This window comes from Papio anubis, chromosome 16 (genome assembly GCF_008728515.1).
Source record: "Papio anubis isolate 15944 chromosome 16, Panubis1.0, whole genome shotgun sequence".
Classification (NCBI taxonomy): domain Eukaryota; kingdom Metazoa; phylum Chordata; class Mammalia; order Primates; family Cercopithecidae; genus Papio; species Papio anubis.
In genome coordinates, this window is record NC_044991.1 from 12,544,221 (window position 1) to 12,567,586 (window position 23,366).

The 23,366-nt window shown below is 55.1% G+C and overlaps 1 protein-coding gene across 7 annotated transcripts in view; it reads left to right on the forward strand.

Moving 5' to 3' along the window:
- PLA2G6 (phospholipase A2 group VI) overlaps positions 1-23,170 on the forward strand; it is a 73,113-nt gene extending 49,943 nt beyond the window's left edge. For 4 of the 7 annotated variants that reach the window (XM_021921544.2, XM_021921545.2, XM_003905530.5 and 1 more), the window contains 11 exons: positions 1,330-1,512; positions 4,760-4,868; positions 5,880-6,041; positions 7,873-7,951; positions 10,952-11,115; positions 13,486-13,636; positions 18,476-18,612; positions 19,001-19,155; positions 21,005-21,172; positions 22,087-22,160; positions 22,360-23,170. In XM_021921544.2, coding sequence (XP_021777236.1) covers positions 1,330-1,512; positions 4,760-4,868; positions 5,880-6,041; positions 7,873-7,951; positions 10,952-11,115; positions 13,486-13,636; positions 18,476-18,612; positions 19,001-19,155; positions 21,005-21,172; positions 22,087-22,160; positions 22,360-22,504 — 1,527 coding nt within the window. In that variant the 3' untranslated portion in view covers positions 22,505-23,170. Of the gene's footprint in view, positions 1-1,329; positions 1,513-4,759; positions 4,869-5,879; positions 6,042-7,872; positions 7,952-10,951; positions 11,116-13,485; positions 13,637-18,475; positions 18,613-18,911; positions 19,156-21,004; positions 21,173-22,086; positions 22,161-22,359 lie in introns of those variants that run through there. The other 3 variants (XM_021921546.2, XM_021921547.2, XM_021921548.1) reach the window with 2 other exon arrangements.
- Positions 23,171-23,366: the final 196 nt, after the last annotated feature.

Below are 23,366 nucleotides of genomic sequence, written 5' to 3' on the forward strand. Positions count from 1 at the left end.
TGGCAGCTGATTAGATGGTGCCCACCCAGATTAAGGGTAGGTCTGCCTTTCCCAGGCCACTGACTCAAATGTTAATCTCCGTTAGCAGCACTGTGTCAGACACACCCGGGATCAATACTTTACATCCTTCAATCCAATCAAGTTGACACTCATTAACCATCACGATGATGGTGATGGTGGTGGTGGTGCTGGGTCTAGCTGCACACACAGGGAGCCTGGCTGGGCATCTCCTCTGAGGTCTTCCCCTAAGCTAAGCTCTGTCCTGGGAGGATGGAGGCCTCTGGTCTCATCACCAGGAAGCACAGCTCAACAGGGCACGGGATGGCCCAGAGTTTGTGGCCTACTTCTCAATGTGATGGGCCAGGAGGGAGAGTACTGCCAGCCTCGGGGGTACCTCTGCGTTCCAGGAACTGGACACGGAGTCAGGCCCTTCCGTGTAGGTTTGGTCACTCATTGTCATCACATGCTATGAGGTGGGGACTTGAATTCCCATCTTCACAGAAGAGAAACCTGAGATGCACATGGCTATAGTGACCCATCCAAGCAGGCGGCTGGGATGAGTGGAGCTGGGCTTTGGGCTCAGGTCTGTGACTCCAAAGCCAGGCTCCCCTCCCTGGTCCCAAGGCTCTCCCAGGGATGTGTACTGCCAAGACCTTGTGAGAGGTGATACCTTTGCAGAGTCCCAGGGAGGGATGCAGGGAGCGGGGTGCTTCAGGACAGGCCCCAGAGGAGCCTTTACGAGGAGAGATGGGTTCTGTTGGCGCTAGGGAAGGACCAGAAGCCTCTTTTTTTTTTTTTTTTTTTTTTTGAGACGGAGTCTCGCGCTGTGTCACCCAGGCTGGAGTGCAGTGGCGCGATCTCGGCTCACTGCAAGCTCCACCTCCCAGGTTCACGCCATTCTCCTGCCTCAGCCTCCGAGTAGCTGGGACTACAGGCACCTGCCACCACGCCCGGCTAGTTTTTTGTATTTTTAGTAGAGACGGGGTTTCACCATGTTAGCCAGGATGGTCTCGATCTCCTGACCTCGTGATCCACCCGCCTCGGCCTCCCAAAGTGCTGGGATTACAGGCTTGAGCCACCGCGCCCGGCCATCCAGAAGCCTCTTAAAACAGTCAGCACATCTTTGGCTTTCTGTCCCTGGTCTTGGGATGCTGATGGTATGGGAGGCAGTCTAGGCCCCCCTAGAACTGGGGCCTGCCCCTGGAGTCCTGTTGCTAGTGCTTTCCAACATCCCAGTACCTGTAGGCCTCTCAGAGAGGACGTCACGTGTCACGGGGTACGGCAGCTCCCTGGGTGCCTGTGCTAACTCGGCCTGACTGTCTCCCGCAGATGGCCCGCATGCTGCTGAAACGGGGCTGCAACGTGAACAGCACCAGCTCCGCGGGGAACACAGCCCTGCACGTGGCAGTGATGCGCAACCGCTTCGACTGCGCCATAGTGCTGCTGACCCACGGGGCCAACGCGGATGCCCGTGGAGAGCATGGCAACACTCCGCTACACCTGGCCATGTCGGTGAGCCCGGGACCGCGTGTCCTGCCTTGTGGGGCCCCAGTGGGAATGCAGGAGGGCTGTCCAGGCTGGAGCACTCCTCCGCCATTGTCTCCCACCTATCCTCAGCTGCTCCAAATCATCTTCCCACCCACAGCTCAGTTCAGACCCTGCCTCCTTCCTCAGGAAGCCCTCCAAGTCCCCCTCTCAGCCCGAAATAACGTCACCTCCTATGTGCTTTGGTACCTTTTCCACCTGTGCCCCCATTTGGCACTTGCATGGCGTGAGAGGGAAAAATGACAGCTCTGGCCACAGACTGGCCCTGGGCAAGCCATGTCACCTGTCAGCCTTGATTGCCTCATCTGGAAAATGGTGGTGTCAATACTTACCTGGAAGAGTTGTGGAAAAGTTACGGTGGACACTTGGTCACTCTACAGAATGTCTAAGTGACACACACACTACCTGGCCCGAGTGAGCATCCTGCTTCCCTTCACTGGTCCGCATATTGCTCTCATCTCCCCTGGGAGGCTGTAAGATCCTGGCAGGCAAAGTCTGAGTCTGCAGCCCAGCGGTCTGTGGCAGGTGCCAGGCACCTTCGTTGGTTTATTATAGAACACAGTTCCATGCCCTCAAAGCCCTTACTGTCTGGTTAGACAACTAGAGTATGAACATATTAAACTTAGCAGAGGAGGATGTTATTATGTTACAGACACGTGTGTGCACGTATTCTTTTTTATTGAGATGGAGTCTTACACTGTCGCCCAGGCTGGAGTGCAGTGGCGCGATCTCGGCTCACCACAACCTCCACCTCCCGGGTTCAAGTGATTCTCCTGCCTCAGCCTCCTGAGTAGCTGGGACCACAGGCACGCACCACCATGCCCAGCTAATTTTTGCATTTTTAGTAGAGATGGGGTTTCACTATGTTGGCCAGGCTGGTCTTGAACTCCTGACCTCATGATCCACCCTTCTTGGCACCCCAAAGTGCTGGGATTACAGGCATGAGCCACTGCGCCGGACCGTGTGCACGTATTCTATAGCAATACGATATGTACATAAGTCTGTTTACCGAGTCTCAGTGACGGAACATGAGAGACCCGCGGGACTCTGAAAGAAGTCGATTAAGGACACATTCAAGGACATCCTGTTTTATACCAAAGGTCAAAACTTGGAAGAGATGTTGTTGCCCAAAAGGCTGAAACTGTAAATACTTTCATTTTTGAAACTGGAGCTTTTTAGCATGGGATGGGCCCTTGGAATGATCTAGTTCAGCAGTTCTCAAGTTTTTTGGCCTGTTTGATCCCTTTATACTCTCAAAAATTATGGAGGAACACAAAGATTTTTTAATCATCTGGATTTTCTTTATCTATATTTACCATATTAGAAATTTAAAGTGTGAAATTTTCAAAATATTAATTCATTTAAAAATAACAATAATAAATATTCACACCTACTATGTACCCACAAAAATTAAAATTAAATTTTAAAAAAACTTAAAAAATAACTGGCCTGGTGCAGTGGCTTGTGTACACCTATAATCCCAGCAATTTGGGAGGCTGAGATGGGCAGATCACCTGAGGCCAGGAGTTCGAAACCAGCCTGGCCAACATGGTAAAACCCCATCTCTACTAAAAATACAAAATTAGCTGGGCATGAGACCTCTGAAGTGGTATCATGCTTTCACAGGGGTCCCCAGGTCTGTCTTTAGGAACTGCTGATATACTTTGGTCATCTTCATACTATCTTCACAGTTTTTGGCATATTCATCAACCACCTTTACAATTATGTACTTAATCACCTCTTCAAATTGGCTTACTTTTATTTATTTATTTATTTAGAGACAGAGTTTCGCTCTTGTTGCCAGGCTGGAGTACAATGGCGCGATCTTGGCTTACCGCAACCTCTGCCTCCCGGGTTCAAGCAATTCTCCTGCCTCACCTTCCCAAGTAGCTGGGGTTACAGGTGTGCGCCACCACGCCCGGCTAATTTTGTATTTTTAGTAGAGACGGGGTTTTTCCGTCTTGGTCAGGCTGGTCTCAAACTCCCAACCTCAGGTGATCCACCCGCCTCACCTCACAAACTGCTGGGATTACAGGCGTGAGTCACCACGCCCAGCCTAGCTTACTTTTAAACTGACTTAAATTTATTTTGAGAGAAATGTTTTATCACTACCATAAATGGCCATCCATCCATCCAGTGCCAACCATAAAAGGTAATCAAGGCCGGGGGCGGTGGCTCACGCCTGTAATCCCAGCACTTTGGGAGGCCGAAGTGGGTGAATCACGAGGTCAGGAGTTCAAGACCAGCCTGGCAAACATGGTGAAACCCCGTCTCTACTAAAAATACAAAAAATTAGCTGGGCGTAGTGGTGGGCGCCTGTAATCCCAGCTACTCAGGAGGCTGAGGCAGGAGAATTGCTTGAACCTGGGAGGCAGAGGTTGCAGTGAGCTGAGATCGCGCCACTGCCCTCCAGCCTGGGTGATAGAGTGAGACTCCGTCTCAAAAAAAAAAAAAAAGGTAACAACAACAAATCACAGTTAATGCTGAAAACACACACATATTTATAGCCATAGAAGTCCTAATAGAACATTCTAATAGAAGAACTGTTTGGAAAACCCCATTCTAGACCCACAGCTTCATCCTCTAGGCAGGGAAATCAGGTCCCAAGAAGAGGGAGGTGACAAGACCGGAGCCCAGAGTTCCAGGTGGCCAGTGTGTCCTGTGAAACCATGCCGTGCTCTGTGCCCCTGCCTGGCCTCCAGGTGTGGAAATGTGTGATGCCCTTCGCAGGGGCACTCCCCTGAAGGCTGTCATCAGGGGCACGTGTGCTCAGTCACCCCTCAGGGATGACACCCTGGACTGGGTGAGCAAGATGACCTTCCCTGCCCTCACCCACCCTCTCCTTGCTACTCCTGAAAGCCATCAGCAGCTGACCTACTGTGTCCCAATGGCTCCTGGGTCAGCGTCACAGATGCACTGCTTCCTTGGAAGCGGAGCTGGCAGAGCAGGGCCGAGTCACCTCGAGTTTCTGCCTGGGTTCTTACACCCTCCCCTGTGGGTGCTTGTAAACGCGTTTGTCAGTGCCCCAGCCATCAAATGGCAGACTTTGGACTACCAGATTGACTGGGGTCGGGGTGAGGAGGGTTCCAGTGTCTCCCCGTGCTGAGGAGAGGCCCGCTGGGTGAGTTGACAGGCTGGGGCAGGCAGCCAAGGGTCCCTTTGCTCTTCACTTCCCCGAGCAGTTACACGTCTTACCCTCTCTCATCCCCGACAGAAAGACAACGTGGAGATGATCAAGGCCCTCATTGTGTTTGGAGCAGAAGTGGACAGCCCGAATGACTTTGGGGAGACTCCTACATTCCTAGCCTCCAAGATCAGCAGACGTATGTGTTCTGCACTCTGGGGCCGGAGTGGGGCGAGGGTTGGGTGGATGCAGGGCCTGAGGAGGAGGGAAGTCCCAGTCATCAGGCACCAGCATCCTGTGCTGACCTGCCCTGCTCAGAGCTGCCAGGAGCACCTCTTACTCTGAGGGGGGGCTACCTTACCCAAGCGCAAGGGCCCTGAGCAGCAGATGCAGGCCCACCAAGGGTCTTGCCATACCAACATCCTCTTCCATGCAGCCCCGCTCCCACCCCAGGTGCTAAGACTCCCAGCAGGGGTGGGGACAGGAGAGCCAGCAGCAGCCCTTTTCCTCTACTGTTGGGGAATTCACTGATGGAACCACTGGCTAGAATGACCCTAGGGTGCATGCACTATACTGCATGAGCTCTGGGCATGCCTGTGTGGACAGGAGCGCATGGCCACGTGCTGCACGCTCGCCCAGTGAGCCTTCGCTTCTGAGCTGGACAGAGCAGATCCTCCTCACCAGAGGCCTGGAGCCTGCTCTGGAGGGTTTCAGGAGCTGTGGGGGTCACTGATGGCACCAGTTTGTGTGTGCCAGTGCACACGTGTGTGTCTGCATGCACCGCATCTGTGGCCTCCTTTTCAGCAATCCCATCCATCCAGTGGAGTAGGTGTCCACTGGCTGGCTCATGAGTCCCTTTGGAACCCTGAACTATCCTCTGAGCATTTTTGAGAATCACTGAAAGTGGCCGTGGGAATCCTGCTTTCTCAGTTGGAGTACAAGGAAAGAAGGAGTTCCCACAGTCATCAGGCAGGGTGACAGGGACCTCCTCCTCCCATATCCTCCTTCCCTGACCTTAGGAAGCTGCTTGGGATGTACCAGCCTGGGGGCAGCACTCCCTGTCAGGGTGGGCTGAGGCCTCTGGAGCAGCCCGCGTGCCCAGGGCCTGGTAGCTGGGACGGGACGGAGTGTGGAAACGAGGGGCCTCTCCTTTGCATGTTGACATCGTTTCTGATCCTGTGCGGTCTCCCCTTCCCCAAACCATGACAAGTTGACACCAGGAAGGCGATCTTGACTCTGCTGAGAACCGTGGGGGCCGAATACTGCTCCCCACCCATCCACGGGGTCCCCGCGGAGCAGGGCTTTGCAGCGCCACATCACCCCTTCTCCCTGGAAAGAGCTCAGCCCCCACCGATCAGCCTAAACAACCTAGGTAGGCCTTGCCTCCCAACTCCCTCTACTCCAGCTGGTTCCCAGGCCCCTGGATCAGAGCAGGCCCCACCAGAGCAACAGGATCCCCAGGATGGAAGTCACTGAAGGCAGCAGGGGAGGATGGAGCCAGAGTTGTCAGCCTCCAGGCAGCCAGCAACCCACAGATCCCAGAGGCCTAGGGCATCCCTGGCTGATGTGCCACGCTCTGTTGCCCCTGAGAGGATGTGCCCTGAACACAGTCTCAGGCCTGGGCATTTCCAGTGGCACCCATAAGGTCGCTGCTGTCATGGCCCTCCTGTCCCCAGGGTGCTCAAGGTGGGCAGTGAGGAGTGCTGTCAGGACTGGGGGCCCAGGCCCTCTGGCTTCTCCTCTGTCACTCTGGCTTGACCTCTGTCACACTGTTTGAATCTCAGTTGGGCCTGAGACCTGTGTGTCCCCTTCCTGACCCCATGGTGACTTTCAGAAATTGAATGTGGCCAGGCAGCCAGCATCTGCCCCGGTACATCCTTCGTGCCCAGGGAGATACCCTCAGACTAGTCGGGACCCTTCTCTGGGCTTTCTGTGGGCTGGCCCACCCAGGTACCTCGAGGGTTTGGAAGTGGGGTCCCCTGAAAAGAGGGCAGCCAGGAGCCAGTCCTTGGCAAGCCAGACTTTTAACTGTGGAGGCGGCAGCACCTCCAGCCAGGGTAGCCCGACCAAGTCTGGAGCTCTGGAGAGGCACCGTGACCACAGCCCCCAGTCCTTCTGGCTCCACCTCCCTCTCCCCTCCCAGGAACTCCTCCCTCCACCTCCCATCTTTGTCTCTCAATTTTGCAGGCAGTCACCCAAGCCAGGCTGGATGGTGGGCCTGGGGTGCGGCGCCAGATGGGTAACGCCCTGGGCCTGGAGAGGCTGCCGAGCCTCGCTATGCGACATTAGCTCTAGCTGTCATTCCCTAACTTGTCCTTCTCAGCTGCACACACACCACACGCCCCTTCCCCTGCACCCTGTCCCTGGTGCTCTGTCCACGGCCTCCCTCGGCCGCTCTCCTGCTTCCCTTGTTCACTGTGCAGCCATGTGCCCTGGGAAGGGGGAGACACCGCTTCGCAGCCATCGGTTCTGCTTTGCTGCTTCTAGACTCTGCGCAGTGGTGGGGGGCTGTCAGAGTTGGGGTCATGCAGGCTGCTGCGCCAGGCACCTGGGGACTGGGCTGCTTGTCAGGAGGGGCAGCTAGTCAATTGGGTGGACATGGGGCAGGCCTTGGACACAAAGGAAGACGTGGACAGAGTGGATGGTGGGCCTGATCCCAGAGGCCACTGGGATTTCCAGACCTGGGATCAGGACAAGGGATGTCTCCCTTCATCTATGAACTTAAACCCCGAGGAACGTCCTGACTCGGCCTTTTGACTAAATGACCCTGGGCGAATCATGGACCCGCTTAGAGCCTCACCTGTCAATAGGGAATAAGAATTCTTAGGCCCCAGGTGGTTATCAGCAGCATCGGCTCTGATGCAAGAAGAAGCACTTTATCTGAAGAGGACACACAAGGGTATTCATGCCTCAGGGTTTCAAGAGGAAGAGATTGAGGGGAACCTGGGAGCTGGCTGGGCAGGGTAGGGAGCCCTTCCCAGAGCAGTGGGCCCCCTTTTCCACTCCAGCCCATTTCTCTCCTGTGGCCTCTGGCTCAGCGTTCTCCTGGGACAGTCCTTCCTGGGGGGAAGGGACAGATGACCGGGGAGTGGGGTGAGGGCGTGGCCATGGTGAGGCACAGCCCAGGTTTGATCTAGGGACCCTGGGGTGGCAGGGCTTGGGGACCCGCCTGTCCACAGCATGCCCTGCTCTGTGCCTCACAGAACTGCAGGATCTCATGCACATCTCGCGGGCCCGGAAGCCAGCGTTCATCCTGGGCTCCATGAGGGACGAGAAGCGGACGTAAGTGGATTGAGAGTGGGGGCAGAAAGGGGAATGTGTGCGCTTTCCTATCCCTCACCCACCCCCTGTCGTGGGTTCAAGGCTTTTTACTCTGCACCCCCACAGCCGGCGAGATGGTTCTGCTCCTAGTCGTACAGTTCTCAGCAGAGACAGAACTCACTCTGAGGACCAGCCCAGGGTGCCAGGCTTCTTGGATTCAGTGGGGCTGGCGCAGTGTTCTGGCCGCCCTCCCTGACCTCCTCGAGCCATGAGTGGATGGTGGGCCTGATCCCGGAGGCCACTGGAGATGCCCGGGTTCCCCCTGGGGAGATCTCAGCAGCTGCTTCCCACTGCTCCTACCGGCTTCCTTAACCACCTCCCTCTGCAGAATAGTGGAGTGGGCTGCCTTCCCAGCACCTGCTCTATACCCAGGCCCATTTTAAGAGGCGGGCCTGGGTGACAGGATGCAAAGAGACGACGCTCAGGCCTTGCCCTTCAGGCATAATCCCGGGTGCTTGGAATCAGTGCCAGCGGGCACGGCAAGGTACCAGGACAAATGCGTTTCCAGCTACTGCTGTCGCCCCCTCCCTTTATTGCTGCGGTTGATTCATTTATTCTGTATTAGTCTCTCATGTTCCTAACAACCTTCCCAGGGAGGAATTAGTAACCTTGTTTCGCAGGTGCAGAGCCTGAGCCCCCGAGAGGTTAAGTGACTTGCTCAGGGTCACAGAGTGAGTGTCAGGGTGGCAACTCACACCCAGGTCTTCCGAACCCACGTCCTTTGTGCTACCCCAGGCTCTCTCTGGGTTCTTTGTGGACTCTATACCTAGTACCAGTGCCCTGCAGGGAAAGCTCTCTTCTCAGAATCAGAGGCAGCTCCACTCCCAGGGCGAGGCAGTGATCGTGCAGCTCTGTCGGTCCTCACACGTCGCACTCACTTCCATGCCACCCTGTTGTGTGCCCTGGAGGTGCCCCTGCCCCATCAGCATTCCCTCCCGTGTGCCCCCTGCATGCTCGTGCACGCACGCACACACGCACACAGTATACATGCATGCACATGCACCCACATGCACACGCATGCATGCCCACATGCAAACACATGGACACGCGCACACACACATGCATGTACACACATACACACACATACACACCTGTACAGGGGCTGAGGTGAGGCAGCTGTACCTGAGGGAGGACCCACATTTCCCAAGGGAGGAGAAGCAGATTCCCCAGATTCTGGAGCCTCAGAACCCTCCCTGGAGCGGGGCCAAGGTGAGAGTCCAGAGACCCCTCGGTACCTCCCCACTTGGGCCTTCCAAGCTACAGAGCCCTGTGCCCTCTCGGTTCATGTCTGTCGCCAGCCCCGCATCTTCAGGAGTCTTGCTTGTTTGCTTTGGCCTCCAGCAACAGCATAGCCTCCCCTGCCACCTCTGGACTTACTGGGGGGCTGGGTACCTGGTCCAGGAAAAGACCCCTAGAGGTGGGACCTGGGCCTCCTCCATTTATCAGCCCTCTTGGGCACCTCCTGCATCCCCTTGACACACAGTGCTGTGCAGAGCAGAGGTGGCTTCTGCCCTGGTGGAGCTTCCAGGTCAGTGCAGGAGAGAGTAAAAGAAAGATTGCGAATGGAATGGAAGCAGGCTCCACCAGGAAGCAGGTGGAGCAGGCGGGCCATGCGGGAGGGTCCCGATGGCGTCAGGGCAGGCTTCTCTCAGGCAGTGACATTCAAGCTGAGATGGGAAGATGAGAAGATCAGAGGAAGGTTCCAGGCTGAACCGACCACAAAGGCGTTCCCCCAGGGCATGGCCAGTGAGGACAGGCAGGATGTGGGGAGACGTGTCAGAGCACTCTGGAGAGCATGTGACTCAAGAGGCGGCAGACCCGAGTCCAGGTCGAGTCCACATCCATGTGACTTGATTCCCGTCACCTAACCTCTGAGCGACACTCCCTCCTTCACTCAAAAATATGCACAGAGAGCAGGTGCAGTGGCTCCTGCCTGTAGTTCCAGCTACTCAGGAGTCTGAGGTGGCAGGATCACTTGAGCCCAGAAGGTTGAGGCTGCAGTGAACTGTGATTGTGCCACTGCACACCAGCCTGGGTGACAGAGGGAGACCTGTCTCAATCAATCAATCAATAAGGCCGGGCACGGTGGCTTGCGCCTGTAATCCCAACACTTTGGGAGGCCGAGGCAGGCAGATCACCTGAGGTTGGGAGTTCAAGACCAGCCTGGCCAACATGGAGAAACCCCATCTCTACTAAAAATACAAAATTAGCTGGGTGTGGTGGCGGGTGCCTGTGATCCTAGCTACTCGGGAGGCTGAGGCAGGAGAATCGCTTGAACCCAGGGGGTGGAGGTTGTGGTAAGCCGAGATCACGTTATTGCACTCCAGCCTGGGCAAAAAGAGTGAAACTCCGTCTCTGAATAAATAAACAAATAAGCACAGGGATGTCAGGAAGGGTCTACCTCAGGGGCGTTTGGGACAATGACAGGGGCTAATAATGCTGGTGGTACCCCTCCCACAGCCCCTGACATGAACCTCTTCCTTCCTCCCTACCTGCTCTTCCCCTGCTTCTCCCACCTTGTGTGGAGGACCCTGACACCCACTTACTGCCCGTTCCTGGCCTGGCTGTAGGGCCCGGCCCCTCCTCCCCCAGCCTTGTTTAATTCCAACAGACTTTATCAGGCATCTGCTTTGGGTCAGGCCTGATACTGACCAAAATCAGGTGTCCCAAGTTGGGGAGACTGGCCCAGAGCCTGCTGGGATGGTCCCTGATCAGTGAGATCACCCCCTGGCCTTCCTTTCCCTTTCTCTGTTGCACTCTCCAGCCCCTGAAATACTAGACATTTGTTCCTTTACTGCCCTCACCCCCACCCTCACTGCCCTGCATAGGACAGAAGTTCCTCGGGTCTGTCTGGGTCTGTCTGCCAGGGCACAGCTGCAGGGGACAAGGGCCGTGAGGGCGGATGTAACGTGCTGGGCTGTGGCCGGACCTTCCTCTCTCCCACTGCTGTTCCCACTTCAGCCACGACCACCTGCTGTGCCTGGACGGAGGAGGAGTGAAAGGCCTCATCATCATCCAGCTCCTCATCGCCATCGAGAAGGCCTCGGGTGTGGCCACCAAGGACCTGTTTGACTGGGTGGCGGGCACCAGCACTGGAGGCATCCTGGCCCTGGCCATTCTGCACGGTGAGGGCGGCCCCGGGGATGGGGCCAGGTGGGGCTGAGGCCTGTCCTCAAGGAGGCCGAGTTCATTTTCAAGGCTTTGCAAAAAGACAGTGGAGGGGTAGGGGAGGGCTATAAGCCCTTTGTGGAGGCGGGGGTGGGGGCTGCAGGTGCTGGGGTCCCAGGCTGGAGGGAGAAGGGCTGGGCACATGGGCTTAGGTTTGGGGATCCCCCACCCTCTGGCCACAGAGAGCAGAGCTGGCTGTGAAATTTCAGCATAGGAAGCATTTTCTATCAATTACCGTAACCCCTCCTCCCCTCACCCTGCAAAGCAGGCACCAGGGGCCACATAGCCTGCACATAAGGAATCCCGTTCCCAGGGTGCACACAGCAGGCAGTCTCAGAAATGAGGAGCCACTGAGCCTCAGGATGCCAGAGCCCTCGCCTGCACACTTCATTTTTACTGGGAAATTTTATTGAAATTTCCCAGTAAATTTCAATTTACTGGGAAAAATTCAATTCAATCCAAGTACCAGGCCGGGAGGGATGATGTGAAGTCACATAGCTCATCCGTGGAGTTGCTGGGCTGGAGCGCAGTCCCCTAGACTCCCAGCCTGGCACTTCCCAGGCCACAGGCCACTGTGTCGTCTCCTTTCATTGCCACTTTGCAAAAACGCCTAGCTTGCTGGACAGATAGCTGGGTGGCCAGTGTTGTGATGGCTCCTCTCTGGAGCTGTCTGAACTTCTAGGTGCTGACAGGTGGGGAGGGGCACTCCCAGATCAGGGTCCTCAGCTCCCCCCAACCCCCTGGGCATTGCCCTGGGACTCAACATCTCTGACTGGCGCCCCTGCCCCTGTGCTGGTCAGATTCCATTTTTCTCCAGAGTGCCCCCACATGTGGATCCTGGTCATGCAAAGTCTTGGAGGTGCCAGGGGAGGACTCCCCACCCTGGGGTGGGTATCAGGGTCTGTGGGCCAGGCCTATGTTGGATGCTAGGGATGCAGAGCTGAGGCAGGCATACCCCCAGCCTCAGGAGCAGGGGGCTCAGGCAGTCCAGGAGGTGCTGGGGACGGAGTCCCATGGATGGAGGAGAAGAGTCATCTGTCAAGTTGCCGGGACTTTAGTGTCCACAGCAGTTCCTTGACTGGTATTTCATTTCCTTTTGGTGATTCTCACCATAGCCCTGCAAGGTGAGCAGATGGGGAAACTGAGAACCAGAGAGGGTCGCCCAGTGAACTGGGCAGTCAGGACTGGGTCTCCAGCTATGCACCCAGCTCTCTCCCCCGGCCTCAGGGTCCTAGCATCCCCTCTCTGGTCTTCCATAGGGTCCAAGGGTGGGCACAAGGTCTGAGCAGGCAGAGTGGGTAGAGTCCTAGCTTCTCCACAAGGACCACATCCTTCTTCAGGGACCATTTCTTCCCCATCCAGGGTCTTCCCCTTCCAGGGTCTTCCCCATCCAGGGTCTTGAGACCTTCCCACAAGGTCTGAGCAGGCAGAGTGGGCAGAGTCCTAGCTTCCTCTCCAAAAGGACCACGTCCTTCTTCAGGGACCATTTCTTCCCCATTCCGGGACCATTTCTTCCCCATCCATCCCCCTGGGGAATTTGAGAGGTGTCCTGGCTGACCCTTTGGTGGGCAGATGCCCTCATTTCAGCTACCCTCTGCTTGTACATCCCTGGTCCTGGGGAACTCACTGCCTCACTGGGGAGGTGGAGCAGCTTCTCCTTCCTAGAGGTGCAGCCGGCCCCTTGGCCCTGTCTGTTCTGAAGGCTCAAAGGACAGGGCTGTTCCTTGTTTTCTGTGACAAACAAGGTGGGTCTAACTTTTATAAACTGTTACTCTTCAGGGGCTCTTCTTTAAGGAAAATAATACAAAATCATGAATACAAAATGAGGTGCAGAGCCTTGGGGCTGCTGAAGCGAGCCTTCAGTGGTTTTTGAGTCTCTCTGTTGCCCAGGCTAGAGTGCAGTGGTGCATCTCAACTCACTGCAACCTCCGCTCCCGGGTGCACGCGATTCTCCTGCCTCTCAGCCTCCCGAGCAGCTGGGATTACAGGCTCCTGCCACCACACCTGGTGAATTTTTGTATTTTTAGTAGAGACGGGGTTTCACCATGTTGGGCAGGCTGGTCTCAAACTCCTGACCTCAAGTGCTCCACCCGCCTCAGCCTCCCAAAGTGCAGGGGTTACAGGCGTGAGCCACCATGCCCAGCCGGAAGGGGGCTTCTGTCTGTCTGGAAAGTTGCAAAGGAAGGGCCCAGAGTGTGGGTTTGCTTAGGCCTCGGTAAACCCACTTCCTCCTGCCACCTCCTGCGCTCAGGCCCTCTGTAGGCTGTTCTCTGGGAGCCCTGCGTGTGGCCGTTGCATCTCCCCACCTCCGACCCCCTTATTCCTAGGTAAGTCCATGGCCTACATGCGTGGCGTGTACTTTCGCATGAAGGATGAGGTGTTCCGGGGCTCCAGGCCCTACGAGTCCGGGCCCCTGGAGGAATTCCTGAAGCGGGAATTTGGGGAGCACACCAAGATGACGGACGTCAAGAAACCCAAGTAAGCCTGGCGCACTGGGGCCGTGACCGCAGCTGTGCCCACTGTGGCTGTTCCCTGGGGACAGAGCGCTCCCTGTCCTGCTGGGGGAGGGGGAAAGCACCCCATGCTTGAGGGGAGCAGAGGGAACCCCCTTCCCAGGGAGGCAGAGGGCTGGAGTGTGGTTCTCACTTGGGCATGCAGACACCTGCTGCGCGCAGGAGGGATGTGGCCTGGTGGGCCTGGCTCTGCCCTGCCTGGCCAAGGGTCTGAGACTTGCCTGGAAAGAGCCTGGGCCTCCCTTCTCTGAGACCACCTGGGCAGAGTCTGGGTTTTTGCTGACCAGGCAAAAAGAACCCACTGGCCTTTCAAATGACACGGCTAAATCTTTTCTCACGTTTCAGACAGCACTTGCTCCCAGGATCAGACTACTAGGTTATAATCAGAGGGCTTTAGTCCTGCCTTTAATTTAAGGTCTATAAGACTTGAACTAATTTAAGTCAGACTAAAGGAGAAAGTCACATTTCTAGGAAGCATTTGTTTGGGAGGCCCCAATCCTAGGACTAAGCAATGCATCCCATTTGGGGCCGGATGAAAGGTGTGTTCCAGGAGGAGCATTTTGAGCATTTCTGAGTGATTTTTTTCATATTTTGAAAGTGAGTCTCTCCCAGTCTTAGGGGCCCGGCATCCCGTCTGTGGTCTTCCCCAGGGTCCAAGGCCAGGGACTGTAAATCTTTTTCCCACTCTGTGGCTTGTCTTTTTGCTGTGTGGTGTTTCTAGGTTTATTTTTATTTTTTTTATTTTTTTGGTGGGCCCATGTTCTTTTTTTTTTTTTTTTTTTTGAGACGGGGGTTTCCGCCTTGTTCCCCCAGGCTGGAGTGCAGTGGCGCGATCTCGGCTCACTGCAAGCTCCGCCTCCCAGGTTCAGGCCATTCTCCTGCCTCAGCCTCCGAGTAGCTGGGACTACAGGCGCCCGCCACCACGCCCGGCTAGTTTTTTGTATTTTTAGTAGAGACGGGGTTTCACCATGTTAGCCAGGATGGTCTCGATCTCCTGACCTCGTGATCCGCCCGCCTCGGCCTCCCAAAGTGCTGGGATTACAGGCTTGAGCCACCGCGCCCGGCCTGGCCCATGTTCTTAATGGGGTAGATAATATTTATAAATATTTTTCTTCTTGTAGTTTGTGATTTTTTCCTTTCTCTCTTTTTTTTGAAAAAGGGTCTTGCTTTGGGGCCCAGGCTGGAGTATATTGCCATGAACACGGCTTACTGCGGCCTCAACCTCCTGGGCTCAAGCAGTCCTCCCATCTCAGCCTCCTGAGTAGCTGGGACTACTGGCATGTGCCAACACGTGTATTTTTTGTAGAGATGGGGTTTCACCATGTTGCCCAGGCTAGTCTTGAACTCCTGAGCTCAGGTGATCCTCTCGCCTCGGCCTCCCGTTACAGGCGTCAGCCACCGTGCCCAGCCTAGTTTGTGCTTGTTATGTCTCATTCACGAACCCCTTTGCTGCCCCCAGGCAGCATGCGATTCTCCTGTGTCAAGTTGGAAAGCTCTCTAGATCTGCCTTTTACATTGAGATCTTTTATCAGCCTGGAATTGATTTTTATATGAGGGTGAAGTCCAAGATCCAATTGAATGTTTTCCACATGATTGGATGATTGGCCAATTTTCCCAGCCCCATCTGTGAAGTCTGTCCTTCCCTCCGCTTCCTCAGCAGTGGGTCAAGCGTCCCTCTGTGCCTGGATCTGCTCCAGGCTGTGTTCTGTTCCACTGGTTGGAAAGCTGTCCCTGTGCCCGGACCACAGAGCATAAATGACTCCAGCTGTGTGGTGAGTCCTGGTGTCTGGACGGCAGATCCTCCACCTTGGCCTTCTTCAGGAACATTGTGGCTATTCTTGGGGGCAGTAGAGAGAAGTGGATACGAGCACTGACCCTGAAGTTTCTACCTCTTCTCAAAAGTAGGAATATGCCAGGCATGGTGGCTCAAGCCTGTAATCCCAGCTCTTTGGGAGGCTGAGGCAGAAGGATCACTTGAGGCCAGGAGTTCGAGACCAGCCTGGGCAACATAGTGAGACCCTCATCTCTACAACAAAATTAAAACTAACAGGTAGCTGGGCATGGTGGCATTACGGCTGTAGTCCCAGCTACTTGAGAGGCTGAGGTGGGAGGATCACTTGAGCCCTGGAGGCTGAGGCTACAGTGGTCTGTGATCCCATCACTGCTCTCCAGCCTGGGCAATAGAGTGAGACCCTGCCTTAAAAAAAAAAAACACACAAATTATAAAAAGAAAAATATTTATAAATTCTACTCCATTAAAAACATGGTTCCACCCAAATAAATAAATACAACAAAAACATCATAAAGGGAGTAAAAAGACAAGCCACAGAGTAGGAGAAAAGGGCTGGATGCGGTGGCTCACGCCTGTAATCCCAGCACTTTGGGAGGCCGAGGCAGGTGGATCACGAGGTCAAGAGTTCAAGACCAGCCTGACCAAGATGGTGAAAACCCGTCTCTACTAAAAATACAAAAATTAGCCAGGCGCAGTGGCAGGCACCTGTAATCCCAGCTACTCAGGAGGCTGAGGCAGGAGAATTGCTTGAACCTGGTGGGTGGAGGTTGCAGTGAGCTGAGATCGTGCCACTGTACTCCAGCCTGGGCGACAGAGTGATACTCCATCTCAAAAAAAAAAAAAAAAAAAAAAAAAAAAACAGAGTAGGATAAAAGATTTCAAATTCATACATCCATCAAAGGACTCATTTTCAAAATATGAAAAGATCATTCAGAAATGCTCAAAATAGTAACCACCATTTTGCTTTCTCTTCCTATGAGTTTGACTCCTCCAGGTACTGTTAAGTAAAATTTGTGGGGGATAATTGATTTGGACCAGGATTCTGTACCAGGCCCAACAGACCAAACCAATATGGAGTCACTCATGCCAAGTGAACCTAGTTAGCTTAGGCATATACCCATGTAATAAATAGCTGAGTTCTGGTTAGCTACAACAGCTGAGCTTTAATCAATCATAGATGGCCACCTGATTCAAACAAGGCAAACCAATTAAGCTCCACACCTCACTTTGGTTTTCAGCCCATCAACGCTGCCTGACCACGTTTCAGGCCAGAGTTCTTTGAACCTATTCTGGTTTTGTGGGCTGTCTCTCAGTTCATCAATAAAAGCCAATTAACATCTTTAAATTTGTTGCAATTTTATCTTTGACAGTACCTTATGTAAGTGGAATCATACAGTATTTGTCTTTTTGTGACTGGCTGGCTTTCTTTCTTTCTTTCTTTCTTTCTTTCCTTTCTTTCCTTTCTTTCTTTCTTTTTTTAGACAGGGTCTTGCTCTTATCACCCAGGCTGAATGCGGTGGCACAATCTCGGCTCACTGCAATTTCCGCTTCCCGGGTTCAAGTGATTCTCCTGTCTCAGCCTCCCAAGTAGCTGGGATTACAGGTGCCCGCCACCACACCCAGCTAATTTTTTGTATTTTAGTACAGACAGAGTTTCACCATGTTGACCAGGCCGGTCTTGAACTCCTAACCTCGTGATCCACCCACCTCGGCCTCCCAAACTGCTGGGATTACAGGCGTGAGCCACCGCACCCGGCCATGACTGGCTTATTTCACTTGGCATCCATGTTGTAGCGTGTGTCAGAATTTCCTTCCTTTTTAAGGCTGAAAAACTCCATTGTCTGTATCCACCACGTTTTGCTTCTCCATTCATCCACTGATGGATATTTTGGTTGCCACCTTTTGGCTATTGTAAATAACACTACTGTGAACGTCAGGTGTGCAAGTACCTGTTTGAGGCCTACTCTCTATTACTAGTGCCTTCTCCAGAGAGAATTCTGATGGGTTCAGTTTGATCATATTTTAAGAATTTTGTGTCCATGCTGCTGGGGAGCTTGACCCGTTTTTTCCTATTTTGGGTTTTGAGGAAATATTTCCTCTTTTTATTTTTTTTGGAAGAGTGAGTGTAATAGTGACTTTAGTTTGAATTTATGGTAGAACTTCATAGTAAATTCTTCTAGGCTTGGAGTTTGCTTGATGGGAAGATTTTTGATCATGGAATTAATTTCTTTAGTGGTTGTAAGACCACTTGGGGTTTCTGAATACCTTTTTGAGTTAGTTTTGGTTAAGTGAGGTTTTTCTAGGAATGTGTCCATTTCATCTGAATCTTCAAGCTTACTGGCATAGAGTGGTTCAAATTTTTTTTTTTTTTTGAGATGGAGTTTCACTCTTGTCACCCAGGCTGGAGTGCAATGGTGTGATCTCGGCTCACTGCAACCTCCTCCTCCTGGGTTCAAGCAATTCTTCTGCTTCAGCCTCCCAAATAGCTGGGATTACAGGCATGTGCCACAACGCCTAATTTTTGTATTATTAGTAAAGACGGAGTTTCACCATGTTGGCTAGGCTGGTCTCGAACTCCTGACCTCAGGTGATCCACCTGCCTCGGCCTCCCAAAGTGCTGGGATTACAGGCATGAGCCACTGCAGCCAGCCGATTCTCCTTTTTCTAATGTCTGCAGTGTCTGTTGATGCGGCCCTCTTTTCTTTCCTGATTCTGATAACAGATAACAGACATGTTTTATCAGTCTTGCCACAGGTTTTTCCATTGGATTAGCCTCTCAAAAAAACCACCTTTTGCCGAATTGCCCTCCCAAGGTTGGACCAATCTGACACTCCTCCAGCACTGCCGGAGAGAGCCTGTTTTTGGAAGATGGTGGGGGGAGAAGCCCACCTATCCCAAACAGAGATTGGAGTAGGCACTCTGCTGCCCAAGGCCCTGGGGTGTGAATGGCGGGGAAGGGGAAAGGCGAATGGACGGGTGACTCAGCCGTCCTCCTGCCTCATTTCTCTCCAGGGTGATGCTGACAGGGACACTGTCTGACCGGCAACCAGCTGAACTCCACCTCTTCCGGAACTACGATGCTCCAGAAACTGTCCGGGAGCCTCGTTTCAACCAGAACGTTAACCTCAGGCCTCCAGCTCAGCCCTCAGGTTTAAACCATGTTTGATGCATCCATGGGAAGCGACTGGCCCGAGAGGCTGCAGGGTGGTGGGTGGGAGTCATGCACTTGCCATCAGGCACCCTCACTGTGCCACCAGCCCACCCACTGTAGTGGTCTTTATTGGCTGAGGACAGGGATTGCAGGGGAGCTGTCAGGCCCCCGGCAGGTTAGAAAGGTCCCTGGAAAGTTCTCAGCTGTACCTGCCTTCCACCAGGACGAACTGGCCAGACAGTGTAGCCTTGTGGGTCCTGCTTCTGTAGAGTTCCCAGCCTCCCCTCTTCCCCCCAGCCCCCCACATGCACACCCTGAGATCTGGAGCGCATGGGTTTTATACCAGTTCCTTGTGCCACTGGGCCACCCTCCTTCCCCGCCCCTAGACCAGCTGGTATGGCGGGCAGCCCGAAGCAGCGGGGCAGCTCCTACTTACTTCCGACCCAATGGGCGCTTCCTGGACGGCGGGCTGCTGGCCAACAACCCCACACTGGATGCCATGACCGAGATCCATGAGTACAATCAGGACCTGATCCGCAAGGTGAGTGCCGCAGGCCAGAATGCCTGGACCCGGCCGCTCCCTGGAGCCAATCCTGTTTCAGCAAACCGTGCTAGGGACTGACCCCCAGGACAGCGGGTAGCTTTTACACATGCACTTATTCATATGTGCACGCAGGGCAACTTGATCTCACTGGAACCTGTTCCGCGGGTGGGGTCTGCCTGAAGCACTGTGCTAAGGGGGGGTCTGAGGACCACTGTGCTCTAAGTGTGCATGAATGGGGAGGGCAGCATGTGTACCATGAATATACCCCTCGAGCCAGCCTGGGGACAGGACACGTGCTTGCCCTTGAGCTCACCTCTGTGGATAGACAGTCCACCAGGAATGCCTGCCCCCACCGGTTGCTGGTGCTGTGGTGGAGGACCGTGATGCCTCTGCTAAAACGCCTGGGGGCTCGGAAAGGGCTCCATGGAACAGGGGACCCATCCTGAGGCCTTTGGGGACAGAGCAGTGCAGAATCAGTGATCTGGAGGAAGAGCAGCAGCCCTCCCCCTGCGGAGGTACAGCAGAGGCTGGCAGGACCCAGCATGCTAGGGGAGGCCCTGTGGTGCGGCGGGCAGTGGGTGACCAGGGTGGGCGAGCACGGTGGCTGAGCTCGGGCCCTGGAGCCAGAGCGCATCTGTGGGTCCTGATTCTGCCCGCGCTCACTGCAGCTACTGAATGGGGCCATCATAGCGCCTGCCTGGGGAGGCTGCGAGGCCTTGGCATGCTGTTGGCTGTGAAATGTTCACAGCAGCGCCGGGAGCCTCAGCTCCATCCTTGATGCTGTGGTTTCCCGAAGCCCCAGGGCATCCTGGGCGGCGCAGCAGAGGCTCTGGGCGGACAGAGAAGGGAGCGCCCTCTAGGGGCCAGACCAGGCAGGGCGGGCTTCCTGCAGGCGGCAGAGACTGTCAGACCCTAGCCAGTCTAACTCTCCTATTGTGTGCGGATGGGGAGCCTGGGACCCCAAGTGGGAGGCATCACCCAAGATCATCCTGCAAATTGGCAGCAGAGCTTGTTCGGAAACAAACAAGAGAAGCAGCGGCCGGGCACGGTGGCTCACGTCTGTAATCCCAGCACTTTGGGAGGCCGAGGCAAGCGGATCACGAGGTCAGGAGATCTAGACCATCCTGGCTAACACGGTGAAACCCCGTCTCTACTAAAAATACAAAAAAATTAGCCGGGCGTAGTGGCAGGTGCCTGTAGTCCCAGCTACTCGGGAGGTTGAGGCAGGAGAATGGTGTGAACCCAGGAGGCGGAGCTTGCAGTGAGCCAAGATCGCACCACTGCAGCCCAGCCTGGGCAACACAGCGAGACTCTGTCTCAAAAAAAAAAAAAAAAAAGAGAGAGGCAACACCCAGGGCTCGGGTTTAAGCCTTAGCCCCTACTTCCTGACCATGTGGCCCTGGCAGCTGCTTCCGGGCCTGAGCTTTGCTGAGAGCCCTCATTTGCAAACTGGGTGATTGGTGCCCTCTCCACAGACTGGCTGGAGATTAAATGAAGTAATGATGCAAACACCTGGCAAATCACTGACACCAAGAAACACCCTCAACCTTTCCTCCCCTGGCCACGACTTGAGTTGGGCCAGGATCAGATGGGGTGGGCGGGATCCTTCTCGCAGCTGGTGTATGTGTGGTCCTGTTGGTACAAAGGTGCTATCCTGAGCAGATGGCATGTGATGCCCGCACCAGCCCTTCCGGGGGTGGCTGGAAATCATGCCAGGCGTGCTCTTGCCACCAGAGACCTCTTGCCCTGTTCTCATGTGCTGCAGAGCCCAGTCTTGTGCCTCCCCTTGACGCTCCCCTTACCTGTAGAAGGTCCTTTCTGACTGCCCCTGTCCTGTTCCCAACAGGGTCAGGCCAACAAGGTGAAGAAACTCTCCATCGTTGTCTCCCTGGGGACAGGGAGGTCCCCACAGGTGCCTGTGACCTGTGTGGATGTCTTCCGTCCCAGCAACCCCTGGGAACTGGCCAAGACTGTTTTTGGGGCCAAGGAACTGGGCAAGATGGTGGTGGACTGTGTGAGTGTGGGCCCCTCCCCCAGGCCACTTCCCTCAGGGTCTGCAGCCCAGGTGGGTGGCCTCCCCTCATCCTGTGGGGCCTTTGGTGTCGGGGGAGACAGCAGGGCTGTGTCCATCGCCTTTAGCCAGCTGCAGGGAGAGAGAGTCCCCAATTCGGAGTCTCAGGGCAGGGTAGGGACCCTCAGTGACCACCAGCAGGGGGGTTTTCAAACCCTTTTTAGCTGTAGATCCCTTTCTGCAAACATAGCCCAGTGTAGAAGCCCAGAATGGACAAAAGCTCCAGAGTGGGATGGGCACTCACCCCTATAATCCCAGCACGTTGGGAGGCTAAGGCGGGTGAATCACTTGAGCCCAGCAGTTTGAGACCAGCCTGAACAATATAATGAGACTTCGTCTCTACAAAAAAATTAAAAACTTAGCTGGACATGGTGGTGTGTGCCTGTGGTCCCAGCTACTCAGGAGGCTGAGGTGGGAGGATTGCTTAAGCCCAAGAGGCAGAGGCTGCAGTGAGCTGTGATCATGCCACTGCACTCCAGCCTGGGCAAGAGAAGGAGACCTTGTCTCAAAAAATAAAAATTAAAAAAAAAAGAAAGAAACTTCAGGGAGAGGGGACATGGAGGCCTGTCCACTCAGCCACTGCCCTTTTCCCAGCTCACCCGCTACACTTTTCCCAACTCACCATCCCTGAAAGGGCACTGCTGAGACCTCTGCCCCTCTGATTGCACAGCTGGGACAGTCCCTGCAGTCCCAGGAAGGGGTTTTGCCCGAGCCACTCTGCTGCTGTGTGGCTCAGTCCGACTCGAAAGAGCCTGGGGCTCCCGAGGCCAGGGCTCTGAGAGTGCAGGGCAGGGCCAGGCAGAGTGTGGGCCAGGTGGGGTGTGGGCCCGGCGCTCAGCAAGGCTGCTTCTCACCAGTGCACGGATCCAGACGGGCGGGCTGTGGACCGGGCGCGGGCCTGGTGCGAGATGGTTGGCATCCAGTACTTCAGGTGAGGGCTCAGCCGCCCCAGCCCTTGGCCCCGTGCCCTGGCCTGGTCGGTCTCACCAACCTTCCCTTCCCAGCCCTGGTGTGGACTTTCCCTTTCCCCAAGGGTCTGCTCTGTTCCCCAAGCCCACCCTGGTCCCAGCTGGCATCCCCTGCCCAGCCTGAGCATCCTAGGGTGACCCCCTCCTCCCTGGCCCGAACAGATTGAACCCCCAGCTGGGGACGGACATCATGCTGGATGAGGTCAGTGACACAGTGCTGGTCAACGCCCTCTGGGAGACCGAGGTCTACATCTATGAGCACCGTGAGGAGTTCCAGAAGCTCATCCAGCTGCTGCTCTCACCCTGAGGGCTCCCGGCCTCTCACCGGCCCCAGCTGACCTCATCCATTCAGCCCCTGCAGGCCAGGCCCAGCCACTGTCCTCCCAGGCAGATCCGGGCCCAGGCAGCTCTGCATCCATAGACTAGGCCTGGGAGAATGCCAAGCTGCCTGCCCGAGGCTGGTCCTGAAGGCCTCTCTCCCACTAACCCCGCCTTCCAGCAGTTTCTGTCATTCCAGGCTGGGAAAGTCTAGAGCCCGCTTTGGCCCTTTCCCTGACTGTAAAGGACAACTGACTCCCCCATCAGCTCAAACATTAAGGGTACCCGGGCGCAACTGTGCCCCTGCCCCCAGCCACAGCCTCCCTGACGGCCTGTGGGGCTGCCTCCGCCCTAGCCCCTAGCAAGGGCATTCCCAGGCTTCCTAGTGGGTGCAGCCCACTCCCTCTGCCCTCTGCTCCGTTCCCTGAGGGCTGGGACTAGAGAAATGGGGTGTCCTGCACCCCATCAGCCAGGAAAGCCCAGGCCGCAGGAGCAGGATGCCTGTTCGACTTTACCCCTCACACCGGCCCAGCTGCTCACACTGCCCCACCCCGAGAACTCTCAGCTCTCGAAGGTCATTCCTGGGGTTTCTTCTTCCCAATGGAAGTGGCTTAAGAGCCAAAACTGTGAAATAAACCATTTGGATTCGAGTTCACCTGTGTTGTGTGTGCAGTGGTGTGAGTTCCCCCTGCTCCCCCGAACTCCAACTCCTCTCAGCCTTGACCCTCGGCCTTGACCAGCCTTTTCCGGCCCTTAGGGTGTTCAGAGGCAGCTGCCAGGCCCACAAAGCCCAGGCAGGCCCAAGGGGGGACACAATCCTCAGCCTCATCTTGGAGGACCCAGGGAGAGCC